Here is a 13,888-nt window from a genome sequence, read left to right on the forward strand (position 1 = left end):
ACTGTGCTAGCAATTAGCAGCACATTCACTTGTGCAAATGCTCAAGCCCATCAGTTGCTGTGATCTAGCACAGGTCATGTCTCTGGAGCTGCCAAAGGCACTTCCTGAATTTGGCACCCTCCTTTGACAGATTCAGTTAATAAGGTGGCAGCTTCAAATTCCAGCTGCCATGTGCTACCTACCTCTGTCTTTCCCCCACACAAAGAATAGATAGCAGAGACAGCAGGAGTTCAAAGAACTGGGCTGTGTGAAACACAGGAGCTTTCACGTGCTGCCGAAACCACCGACTCCATCTCTAACAGGGAAAGAAAACACCAGACACAAAGCTGGACTTACCCCAAAAGTCTTTGGCTGAGCTATGACGATCTACCAGCTGATGCAAAGTCGACAGACTCAAAAAAATTGCCTCAGTTTACAATGGAGGCCCCGAGGGCAAGTGGCCTCACCAAACCACTGGTGCCTTTGAACAGCTGTAAAATCTTTCTCTACTTCCAGAACTTACAGAACTTTTTTTCCTGAAGCAATACAAAAGTGATGAGTTTAGATTAGCTGAAGTAAATCTGACTTGGTGTGAATGTCTCCTCTAACTTACCAGCACACGTGTACTGGAAAAAGATTTTGGAAATGAGAGGAAAGTTCATTAATTTCCTGAGATGCAGATATTCTCATTATGTCTACCTGCATATTTGGTGCATTTTTAGGCTGATAACTGATATATTTTGAAAAAAAGTCTGAAACAAAACAACTTTGGGAAATAGTGTTTCATCTTTCTCTCAAAATCCCCAAAGAAAAACTGGCAAGTTCAAAATTTTGGGGTATTCTCCACCTGCATTTAAGGAAGGATATGACCTCCCGATATAAGCTGTTTCAATTAATCTTTGCTACAAAATTACTCCTGCTGTCTGCCTTACTACATCTAACTTTGAACATATTCACTGATGATTGAAAAACTAAGTTCAAATACTCCTAAACCCACCAGATTTCTAAATCACTGTCCTTACTGTGTCTGTATTATGCTGCCCAGAAAATTTTTATGCCATTTTTTTCTGCAGCATTGTTGCTGTTTTGAGCAACAGTATTCATTTTCATTTCCACACAATTCAGAAATATTTGACAGAAAGAAAGCATAGAAGATTAAGTATTTGAGAGTGGAAAGTTCTACTACAATGATTTACAACAGAAAGTATTTTGCAACCTTTGCTTAATTCAAAGACTATGAAATAATTGCTCTAGGTTTGACAGCTAATTAGGATTATATAATACAAGGGTGTTGTTTGTTTGTTCCCTTGGAAATTAGTGCTCTGTTTATTTGATAACCCCAGAAGACATTAATTCAAAGTTTAAGTTTTCATTATTCTTCTTCCACCTTTCTTTATTTGGGACAGGAAAATGCTGAATTTACTTGCTTGTGGAGAATTTTTGTGTCTGACCCTGTCAAACTATGCTGTCAAAATCAAGTGTTCTTGGCTGGCGTCTGGAGCAATGCACGAACAGTCAAAACCCACATCACCAATAGGAATTTCATCACTTTTCTGCTTACAAACTTCTAAGCATTTTTTTTCAGCAAAACTGAAGCTGAAACTTTAGTTAAGCTTTTTACAAAATGTCAACAGAGTTTTAATATAATCAGAATAGTCTTGAGAATGCTTTTTTTGTTTTCCCACCTAGAACCTAAAACTTTTCAGTCTTTCACAGTATTACAGATTCTACTATAACACTGTGCTTTTGTACCACACATTTTTTGAAACTATGTCATTGTATGTTTTGCCACTGATCATCATATTTAACTCTTAATTTATAGTAATGTGCCTTCTTTCACCATGAACACAGACCTATAGTACTTCCAGGGCACTACAGTGTATAGTGTATATAGTGTATAGAACTACTGTGTTCCAGCTACTATTGTTCAATTCCCCCTAAGAGAACAGGGCTTTTGCCAGTCTTCCTTGCTCAAATAAAGTTGGAATTGGTTTAAAACCAAAACAAAGCTCCTGAAAGTACCACAGTATGTTAGACTTGATTATCTTACTAGCGACCCAAGAATATGGATCCACTTTAGATAGTGCAACTAAGTAGTATGTTAAAAAACAGGCAAGAGATGTATCAAAGAACTGACGTCTTTGACTGGAGCTCACAACTGTGTCTGTGAAACAGAAATGGGGCCAAAAATACCAACACTATAAATGTTGTGCCTAAGCTGGAAGGGCTCCAGGCACTGGGGACACCAAGGCTTGGAAACCACCAAGCCCTCTCTGCTTTGCCAGTCCAAACAGGAGAGACACACACCGGCCAGCCCAGCCACCCTGCCAGGTGGAGGCAGCTCACTGGCCCTGAAGGCCTGTGCTTTTTCTCCCGGGGACTCATACCCTCCACCAAGAAGATGGCGTCAGGGCCGAAGCTGCCACAAAATGTTTCTGAACGCATGCCTGGCTTCTCCACAGGGCTCCGGAATGAGGCCTGACTTTCCGCAGTGGCAGCTGTGGACTATCAGCAACCCCACGCTCTCGTTTCTTCCTTTCTCCAGCTCTCTCCCCCTTGCAACCTGTCCCTCTCCCTACCCCTCCCTCTTTCCGCCCTCCTTTTCGCGTTTCCTGTCTGGGCGGAGGAGGTTTGGCCCTGCGACGTTGCCGTCTCCCAGCGGCTGCGGCGAGCGTTATGGCGGCGGCTCTCTCAATGTCAGCGGCACTGAGGCACTTTGTCGTGAGGAGTGGGGTCGCCGCTCCCCGCCTGTCGCCGGCCAGGTAACGGGCACCGCGGGCACTCCGCCGGCAGCACCGCTGCTGCCAGGGGCCCGCTGGCGGCGGCCCCGGTCCAGCGGTTGCGCTCCGGAGGAGGGTGACCTGGGCCTAGGGCTTCGCCGCAGTCGCCTCGGGCGCTGGGCCGAGAGGGCCGCATAGGGCTCCCGCCGCGAGTGGGGTCGCCCAGGTGGCCTGCAGGCTCTGGGCTGGGGCCTTCCTTCCGGGCTGAGCGTGCTCGTCTGCGTCTGTTCTTGCTGTCTTCCTCGCTGTGACCGCCCGCCCGGTGTCCTTCCCGGAGGTCGAGAGCTGGTCGAAGCGGCAGAGGAGCCTTTAAGTGGCCGGCGTAGCGGGCAGCGTTTACCTCACTGCACCTGAACCGGACAGGACGATGGGTGCAGCCATCGCCAGCAGGGTTTTCACAGGAATTTTCGTTCCTATGCCCTATTTTGTATCCTGTAGCTTTTCCTTTCTGTCATCTCCCAAAGATCGGGTTTTTTTTTTTTTTTTTTTTTTTTTGTTTTGTTTTTTTTTTTTTTTTTTTTTTTCCAGGGGTTATATAGCAGCTCTCTCTGATTCCTCGAAATAATGCTGGGAATTGCTTTATGATTTTTGGTGGCACTTTGCTGTTTGTGTCTTTAATGCAGAGACCTGTATTGAAAGTCCAGTATGTGACCTAATCTCAGGCTGAAGATACGTGCGTGTGTTTACTTTTGTGCATGTCATAGGACTTAAGTTTTTGTAGGACTCCCCTCTAGTCAGGATTCAAAATACAATTTAATGCCATTAGCTATTATTTGGAAGGTTTGTTTTTCCATTCTTTGTATCTTTACATTCTTCTATGTATCTTTACATATGAACATATAGGTTAGCTCAAATAACTTAAAAATTTGTGGGGTCCTTATATACAGATATACATATATGCACATATATAAATACAGAATGCTGTATATACATATAATAAACAAAAAGGACTATGGCCATACTGTTTTTCCCACTTCTTATGCTCTGTCACATAGGTTATTGCTGCTTCCTCCCTTTTAAAATAGGCACCTGCTTGACAGTGCTGAAGGTTAATTCTGTGCCATAAAAATACTCTGGAATTTGGGAATATATATATGAATTTAGAAATTTGTCTATGCTTATGAAGAAACTTAGTGTTCATGTGGAAGGTGTCCCTGCCTGTGGAAAAAGAGTGTTGGTACTAGATGATCTTTATGGTCCCTTCCAAACCAAACCATGATTCTGTCTGATTGCTTGTTTCTGCACTTCTTTTAGTCCTCTGTAGTGTTGACACAACTGTTGCCTGTGCCATGTTGTAAATTGGATAGGTCAACTGATTCAGGTTAAAAATAAATTTATTTGTTTTAAATACTCTACCTTTGAAGCAGTTATTCCAGAACAAATAGCAGGATGTAGCAGAGGTGGGAATGAACAGGATGGATATATGAGGTAGATGGTCTTTAAGTTGGCATTTTTTCCAAGAAACTTCTTTTTTGAAATAGTAGCTTAGATTCCTTCCCTGCCACAGAGGGAGACAGAAGAATTAGTGTCTCTTAATATTTTCACTAAGAGGGAGGTTGAAGATCTTTGCCTGAAGGGATCTGGAACTTAAGCTTCAAATCCCATAGGAGAGTAGCCTGATCATAATTCTTCAGTTTTCCTGGAGAAGAGGCAGGGAAGAACACTAGGAGTTTTTCTTATTTAAAGTTTTACCCATCATCATCACAATCATTGTATGTTGGAAGAGTGAGAATACAATTTTTGTTGGAACAGGGAGATGTTTCAGAATAAGACAGTTTTGGTAACATGAAGGAATGGTTAAGACCAGTGTTCATTGTATAGTTTCTGTAGAGGAATTCATTACTTGTTGAAGTAGGCACTGAAAGTTACATCTTCCCCTTTCTCAGTTTCGGTTTTATACAAGAAATATTGTTAAGCAGCCCCTGTGTGGTCTCTCTGCTTACAATGATGTAATAAACGTAGATAGAGATGCTTGGGGGAAGGTGTGTCTTTTGCTTCTGTACTTTCTGTTGCTTCTTAAAAGCAGCAGTTTGATTTGTTTTCCTTTGTGGGTACCTTCCTTATATACCATTTCTGTTTTACCAGAGATCTAGATGTCTCCAATATAATAAATTTCTATACACGGGTACATTCCTCAAAGCTTGGCAGTATACAAGTCTCATTTCTAGCTTTAGTATCTCACATCTCATTTTCTAAAAAGGGATAAAGGAGCTTCCCTACCTCATGGAATTATGAATGTTTTTATAATACAAACCACTTATGCTTATTTTCTGGTTATAATGATCAGCTACTATTGAAAAACCTATTTGTTCAAGAATCTAGTGGCTTGCAAGATGTCTTGCAATTGGGTATGCAGATCCTGCAGTACTGGTTTTCTTTCAGAAAAGTGTTTTGACAGATACGGTTTGCTACAGGTAGCTTCTTTGTTACGTCAAATTCAGAGTGTATGTAAAGTCTTTGTCTAATTTATTATTGGAATAATTGGTGTATTTTTCAATCTGTAGAAGGAATGTACTATATCAGTTTGCTAGAAGTATGTCTTAAAGTAAATATAGGTGTTAGAATTACTAACAATAAATGCTAATACTGTAATAAGTGATAGGACAAGAGGTAACAGCCTCAAGCGGTGCCAGGGGAGGTTTATATTAGATATTATGAAAAAATTCACCAAAAGGGTGGTCAGGCATTTATAACAGGCTGCCCGGAGAAGTGGTGAAACCACTGTCCCTGTAAGTGTTCAGAAAACATGTAGTGACATGGTTTAGTGGTGGACTTGGCAGGGAAAGGTTGAACTCTGTGATCTTAAAATTCTTTTCCATTGTAGTTGATTTCTATGATTCTTTCATCACTTCAGCACTATGTTTTTATTTATTGAGTTTTGTAGTAAGTTTTGGTCAAGTTTGATATAACTTGGTAAATTACTGTTTCATGTTATTTGCAAAATTTCATTAGGGGAGTAGTATAGCTTATTGGTTGAACACTGTAGGATTAAATTTTAAACCTTCAAGCAGTAGTTTTATTTGTGGTGTTTTTTGCAGGTACTTGCATGTGAAAATTCTGCTAGTTCTACATTTTTCAGAATTTTAATTACAGAATAATACGGCTGCCCTCTAATTTTGAGAACAATTCCCAAGATAATTTTCCAATAGTCACAAGAAGGGTTCTGTTCTGATTACCATGATTTATGTTTGGCACTTACCAATATTATGACATCCCCCAGTTCAAAGATTGGGATTATCAGTACATGTTTAAGCACTTCAAAATATACAACCCCAAGCTGCTTGATTATTCTGAACTCCTTACTGGTAACACAACAAGGAATTGTTTGGTCTGAAGCTAAGAGAACATGCAGCAACATTCCTCATAACTTTGTGAAGTTTTATGTGCCTAGTTTAAATCACTGAAGCAGTAGTTACTGATTCCATCATTACTCTGTCTTGTGGTGAGCCTAATAGTTCATCAGCAGATGGCTAGAGCTGATACAGAAAATAGAAGTGCCTCCTTGGCTTGGATCACAGTTTTGAAGCTTTCACACTGTACAATGTGTCTGGGTTTCAGGCGCCTGAAATTATGTGGAACACGCTCTTCTGAGTTTGACCTCTTCAGGAGGAAAGTTGTACCTTGTTTATCTGTTTTACTGAATGCAAGTTTTACATCTGAGTTACCTGCAGCCAAAATTTGATTAAGTGGTATGATGTAAGTAATATAATTACATTTCTTTTGAATTGGAGGAAAGCAGAAGAGGGATTTTTAAACGTCTTTGTCGGGAAAGATTGCAGTGTCTCCTTGTATTAGAAAATAAGGGTGACCTGGGAAAAGAAAACTTCAGATTACTGTTTATTATTACTTCACAAGCTGTTGCAGTCAGGACACAAAGATACTAATTTCTGTTGCACAAGCAAAGTATTTTATGTGTGCAGGTATGATACCTGGCCAAACAGTCCCTACATTTTGTGCTAATGGATTGTTCTTTCACTTTTGAGTGATAGATTATTGTTCTTCAAAATATATTACCTTCTTCTTGTAATTTTGCTATAATGACTCTGAGCATGACAGCAAATGTTTTGCTAGTTCTTAAATGGGTACCTGAGCTTATGAAAGCAAATACTTTTGTCTAGTTGAAAGCCTGTTATTCAGTTCATGCTGTATGCTCAAGAGAATGAGGAGACCATTACTCATTCCAATGGGGTACCATTTAGGTCTTATTCTTCAGCTATTATGCAGGGGTCCTCAGTAGAAAGAGGGGAAAGCTATTTTTGTGGGAAACCTAGGACTTCAATAGAAGAAATGTGTTTTATTTTCTGTTTTGTGCTTTCATTAATAATAAAATATTTATTAACTTTCAAAAAAAGTTGGGGTTTTGTTTTCTCAGGGGGAGTTTTTTCTCTTTTGGGAGCTTTTTTTTGTGTTTTATTTTTTGTTGTTGTTGAACTAGCTTGTGTTATGTGTTTGGATTTCGGTTGGTTTTGGATTTTTTTTCTTCCTTTTTCTTCAAAATAACGTTGGCTTTTTTAGTGCATGTTCATACTGAGGCATATATGAAAACAGGGTTTAGTAGACTTTCCAGATCTTGTTTGTCTGGGCAGACTAGAGAGCTGCACAAAGATGTGCAAAGCTCTGGCTGCATCTAGTTAATAGAAGCTCTATTAAGTGCTAGCCAGTTTTCTCAGGTTTTGAACAAGTAGCATGTTGCAGCAGTTGTTTTAATTATTATTTCATGTAGCCGTAATGCGTGTCTGCTGCTTACTCTGAAACACTGTGTGGGATAATGTATGTGTGATGTTGTCAGGTTCAGACACTTTGCAAGCTTTGGTTTTCATTAATAAAAAAAACAGTTCTGCAGCATTTAATTTTAACAAAATCAATTCCAGTGGCTACCTGCATCTGCAGACAGTACACAAAATAAAATTTGAAGGTAAGAGCAGGGGAAGAAGTTTTTTGAGGTCTTGCCCTTTGCTGCATAAGTGGTGTTTATACAAATCATTATCTTAATTATTTATAGAGGAAAAAGGACCTTCTAAAATATATATTGAATTTTACAATTTTATCTTGAGTATCAGGTTTGGTTTTTTTTTAATATATGTAAGAGAAAGTACTGTGCATCAGACTCTTGCAACACAGCAGTCAACTGTAAACTGAAATGCAGAATGAAACTCCATGGAGATTTTTGGTCTCAAGACTGTGGTGATGTGGAGGTTTGGCACAGACTCAAGGTGAAAGATGTGGAGAGACAAATGGACATAGTGTGGGGAGAAAAAGATTAAAAGCACTGCAACTTGTACAGTTAATGAGCTTAATTTTAAAAACAAGACCCCAGGCAGCAGTGAGTATTTGTCTGATCTTGCAGATAGCCTAACCCAGTGTTTTGGGGAAAGTAGATGTTCCTACATCTAAGCATATAATTCATTTAAAACCTACTCCCTTTGACTCAGTCCACACTGTTCAAATAATAATTGTGTGGATAAGAGAAGGTCTAGTAGCCAAATCTTGTGTGTTCACTGTGACTGAAAGCATCACTGGTGTGTATTTTTTGTAATCACATGTCTTTTGATGACTGTCTGGTGTCTGACTCTTGAGAAGGAAGGTCCTCTTTCCCCAAAAGCTTCATGTGGTTTGAGGGAGAGGAGGAGGTTTCTGGTGAGTAGGATGACTTGAGTCCTTTTGCAAGTACTTTGTGTACGATCTCCATTCTCCTTGCTTCTGTCCTTTATTCTGACTGGTATTTTGTTCATGGATATGCACCTTTATTATGAGGTTAGAGTGGCTCTGGTGAATCACATGGTGAATTCTGTCACTTTCAGTATTGTTCTAGCCGAGGAAGATGATGGGTAGAAAGATGAAAGTAAGAGAAGCAGAAGAGCAAAAGAGGTTAGGAGAGGCAAAGTTTGAGAACAGGGGCAAGGGGGAGATGTGTTGTTCTGGAAATCGCTGTTTTTCTAGTGTAATGAGGGAGAAGTAAGTTGCACAGGTGTTATGGCAGCAAAATGTTCCTGATGAGGCTTCATAAATTGGTGTTCATTGTTTGACATACAACACGGAGTAAGTTACTTTAATTACATTTGGTTCCTTCACATTTGGAATTAGAAACTGGAAGGGGGGGGATTAAATTTTGTCTTGCTTTTTCAGCAAGACAAGGCTTAATAGAGACAAGCAGACAGATGTTTAAAGTATGTTTGTGTTGAAAGATAACTAGTGAATAAGGGATGTGCTTGTTTCTGCCCTAGAACAGAGTTGAAAGCTCTTCTTACCAGCTCTGTGACAGCTAGTCATCATGTGCTCAGAACTGCAGGTCACTTACCTAAATTTGGCATATCTTTAAAACAACTATTGTTACATGCCAGAATAACTTTCCCCTTAAATTTACTGATTGGAGAACCTAATAATCTTCTCTCCACTTTGAAGACTTGAAGAGGAGGGGTGATATGAATAAAACCTCCAAACCCTACCAAACCAGAAAAAAAAACCCAAACGCTAAACAATCCAAACAAAAAAACTTTGAAAGGTACAGGTGAAGCTTGTTGCCACTGGTATCCTAAAACAGAAGGACACAATACTTTCCTTCAGGGACTAAACAATTTAAAATAGGTTCTGACACTGACTTTGAAAATGACACTTTGTTTTCAAAACAAAACTCCCAAATTTTTTTTTCCCCCTTGGCTTTCATGTTGGTATTTCCTAATGCCAAATGTTTGGTATCTTGAAGTTTGAAAGGAATATATTTGTAGAACTTATTACAATGACTTCAAGCACACTTCTTTTGTCAAATAAGTAAAGGAATTGATAGAAGGATTATGAAAGGCCATATGGATACATGGAGAATTCGAATGCCAGCTGTCAATAGACAGAATTTCAAATCTATGTTAACAAAATAATAGAATTTTCTGTAATGGTGGTGGTTTAATATACAGCATTCAGCAGGTTTAACTCATAGTGAAAAAATACTACTTTTTTGATTACAAAAATGACCTTAATCTTGCCTTAATGTAGGTTTGAGCATTATGACTCAATTAACCTTGTTATTCCATTATACAGCTCAACTTGATGCAATATTTATATATGATTGGAAAAGCCCAGAAGACAGTTGGGTTGGGTTGTATTTCTGACTGATAGAAACTGTAACTTTCAAAGCTGTTCTTCACAAAACAGGCACTATCAAAATGTGCCAGCGAGATGCAGTGAAAGTTAAATTCCAAAACCCAAAGGAACTTGAGAATTTGATGCCACATCAGTAGCATGCTTCTTTGGTCATTAAATCACAGCTAGACACAAGCAGAGTTAGTATCTGATTTTTTTGTTTTCAACAAAATAAATGCCTGTTAAGCACATGGTTGATGAATAGTAAGGATGGAAACACTAATTACAGTAAATATAGTTCATATTTTTAACTTTTGTCTGCATTCTCAATTTTGAATGATATTTTTTGCTGATGTCTTGATATAACTTATTCTATGATAAATTACCTACATAGTATGGTAATAATGTCATCATCTCCAACCTGACTGTTTATTTCAAAATTTTATTTGTTTATTTATTTTAAGAAACTTGTGAACTTCTGTCATGCTTGAAAACAGGCATAAGTTAGGTAAGATAAATTTCTGGACATAAAAAGGGACTATTTCTGTCTGGGATTAACATGCAGTCTTGTTCCTAGTTCCTGTGTTGTATGTGATTCTTTGTGATGCAGGAAGATACCTGTTCCTAAATAATTTGGCAGTGTTGGTTCTTTGAGAGTAAGCCATGTCTGTTTGCATTTAAGTTATTTTAAAGTTGTTTTTTTTTGTTGCCATGGGGCCTGAAATTAAATTCTATTATGTTGAGAAAACCTAGAAGATAATCCCATCTTGCCAGGCAGCTATTTGTCTGCTGTTGGCCAGATTGTCTGTCATAGATGAAATTGTCTGCTGTAAGAGATTGTAATGCTGAGAAGCTTGCATAGTTAGTAGCAAAGCTTGAAACTACTCACAGATAGTTCAGAAAAGAAAACAGGTTTAAAAAAAGCTTATTTTATACTAACAGTTTCAGTAAATTTGTATAATCCTGAAGAGGTTATTGTGTTACATATTTTATCCATGTACATGTTTTCATTCTTGTGACAATACAGTGGATTTTTATAAGCTTTTTAAATTTTTATGTAAGAATTGGATTTTGAATGTGTTACAAAAGATACCTCCAAACTGGTCTTTATTGTTTCTTGATAAAAGATACTGTTAAACGAGCAAGAGGCAAGTTGAACAGTTAACGTTTCTGTCTTTATAATCATTTCTATATTTTCTAAGAAACAAATGGTGTATTTCTGAGCTTAAAGTACAGTTGCTCCCTCCCCACAGTATAACAGTATGTTTAGGTACCATTTTGTTAAAAAGCCACTTTCTAGCTGCAGTAATTTCTGTCTGGCTTAATCTTCCTTTGACCTGTGACTGATACTGAAGAAGTAAATTAACTTTTGATTCAACTGGACAGACTGTAGGCAGCTAGAGAATGTGTGGGGGCAAACAATTCTTGCAGTTGCTTATTCTTGGAGTGTTAATGTGGAAGATTTCATGAACAGCTTCTCTTATTTTTTAAAAAATCAGATTTTATGTATTTTATATAAAATATTTGAAGACCTATGTTTCATGCACATGCTATATGTAAATACTTCTGTTGTCGTCATTTGCTATCAGTCTAACAAAGTGATTTTCTACTAAACGTTAGTAATACCATGTGTATTAAAGTGTAAACCAGAATTTTGTGGCAGAGGGTAACGGTTTAATTTTTCATCTATTTAATATATATCAGTAGTTTTAAGTAGAGATTTTAACGGATGTTATAACTGATGTAAATAATGTTCAGAAGTACCAACTTTAATTATAAAACCAGAGGAGTATTTTGTGGTTATTTAAAGACGTAATAATAAACAAATAGCTTACCATTTTCAGTAGAACTGCTGTATTTTAAATGAAGGAAAAAATGAAGAGCTCTTCATGCGGTAGCTTTGACTATTCTGTCCTGTTTTAAAGGAATATTTGTGTTTGCTGTGTCATTTGAGTTATCTGAAGGGAAATTCTGCAGCAGTGATGTTTTGTCATATGTCAGTGTTGACTGTGCCTACCAGAGAAAGAGGCAAATAATTGGGATGCTGTTGTCTGAACTGGAATTGAACAATAAGGTTAGCATTTTTGTATTGCATCAGTTATTAATTAATTATTATTTTGGCTGCTGGAGAGGGACTCTTCATCAGGGACTGTATTGATAGGACAAGGGGTAATGGACTCAAACAGGGGAAGTTCAGGTTAGATGTAAGGAAGAAGTTCTTTACTGAGAGGCTGGTGAGGCACTGGAAGGGGTTGCCCAAGGAAGTTGAGAATGCTCCATCCCTGTCAGTGTTCAAGGCCAGGTAGGATAGAGCCTTGGGTGCCGTGGTTTAGTATGAGGTGTCCCTGTCCATGGCAGGGGGTTTGGAACTACATGATCTTAAGGTTCTTTCCAACTCAGATCATTCTATGATTCTATGAATTTGAAGCGCAAGTTTTGCCTTAAGCGTTTATTCCACTTTAGAAAGGAGTGGGTAATAGCAAGGCTAATGTTCTCCTTTCAGAGAGCTAATAGCTGCTTGGACTCTAAAAGTATAAAAAGAGACTAGCAAAAGAAAATAATACTAATGGAGGGGTCAGTGTGTAAGTAAGAGTACAAGCAAACACAAATAGGGTAGCTGAGAAGGTTATTTTTCTTCTCAAAGGTGAATTTTCAAAAAATGTTTGTAAGATGTGTTTAATACTGGTAATGGAAAGGAAATGAAGAACAACAGGAATGGAACAACAAGGCACTCAAGCTTTCTTTTAAAGTAGACTTCATTTGAGTAGCTTGGGAGTTTCATTATGTTACTCTTGTAACAGTAAATAATAAATCTTTCATCAATTTAAAGAATTGTTACAAGACTGTAGAGGCTGGTAGAGCATTCTGTAGAAGAAAGAACTTTTTTTTTTCCCCTCTAAACTAGTGCCATGTAATTGTTACTTGCACTTGAATATAAGTTTTGATGTGATAATTTTTTTTCAACTTCTGTTGGAGACACTTGCATAGGTTGTTTACATTGCAGTAACCATTTCTTTTAAGCTAAAGACAGATGAGTGTTGCAGAAGCTAATTAATGCCACTGGTACCCACAACAAAACGCCTGTGTAGTTAGTATCTTTTTAAAAGAGGTAAGATTTAAAATTTGTCATTATAGAGAGGCTACATAAAAGTAACTCCTGCACTTTGGTTGTGTAGTAGTGAGGCTGAAAACAAGTGTTAATATACTGCATACACTGGGAAAAAATTAATTTTATAGGAATTGATGACTAGCAAAGTGCCAGGGAGCAGCAAGGGCTGCTGCTCTTGAAGATGGGGTAACCTGGGAGCTGAGGGTGATCCCAGCAGAGACAGGGCCCTCACTAATTAAGCATCTGCACATGAGGAAAGCTGGCTTCTGGTAATAAGGTCCATCAACAATCCCAGACATAGCAAAGTCATGAGAAAGCTCCAGGGTCCATCTAGGAAGTCCAGGAGCAAAAGGAATTGGAGACAGGTTCAGGAACAATCTGCAGACTGTGTCTGAAGTCCGTGTAGGCAACAGGATCTGAACAGGACTGGGGTCATGTTGCAGCTTGGGTGAGGGATTTAGCCAGGCTCAGACACAGGAGCCAGAGGCAGGGCTGGAGGCAGGTGCATTTAATGATGTTGCTGAGGCAGTGGTTGAAGACCCAGAGATGAGCTTAACTGGAGCTCCAGGGCTGCAGACAGGGGGTGTTCAATGAATACTCTGGGTGAGGCTAGTCACAGCCATTAACAACTGTTTATACCCTTAGGTCCTACTGCATGGTCTGACAGGGTTTGTCTTCAGACTGTTGATAGTGGAACACAGTCTGACTTGAAAAATCATATTGTTGCATTTAAGATGACAACATTGGCGTATCTTCTCTGCATGTACCTTGATTAACTCAATAAGCAAAGATTTACTGAAATATCACTGGGGTTGTTCAACTCACAAGTGTATTAAAAGTAAGCTGGAGATATGTCAGGAAGGAAATGATGTGCACATGCAGAAGAAGTAAGAAATGGGCTGCGGTGTGATTAAGGTGTGTGATATAATGGAGAGTAGCTAAGGTA

General features: G+C 38.6%; 1 protein-coding gene across 2 annotated transcripts in view; it reads left to right on the forward strand.

Annotated features, from left to right (window-relative positions):
- Positions 1-2,604: 2,604 nt before the first annotated feature.
- Positions 2,605-13,888, forward strand: part of NDUFS4 (NADH:ubiquinone oxidoreductase subunit S4) — a 47,361-nt gene continuing 36,077 nt past the window's right edge. Inside the window, exon 1 of one of the 2 annotated variants that reach the window (XM_005151954.2) lies at positions 2,605-2,741. In XM_005151954.2, coding sequence (XP_005152011.1) covers positions 2,656-2,741 — 86 coding nt within the window. In that variant the 5' untranslated portion in view covers positions 2,605-2,655. Of the gene's footprint in view, positions 2,742-6,433; positions 6,456-13,888 lie in introns of those variants that run through there. The other variant, XM_031051623.1, reaches the window with a different exon arrangement.

Source organism: Melopsittacus undulatus, chromosome Z (assembly GCF_012275295.1).
Source record: "Melopsittacus undulatus isolate bMelUnd1 chromosome Z, bMelUnd1.mat.Z, whole genome shotgun sequence".
Classification (NCBI taxonomy): Eukaryota; Metazoa; Chordata; class Aves; order Psittaciformes; family Psittaculidae; genus Melopsittacus; species Melopsittacus undulatus.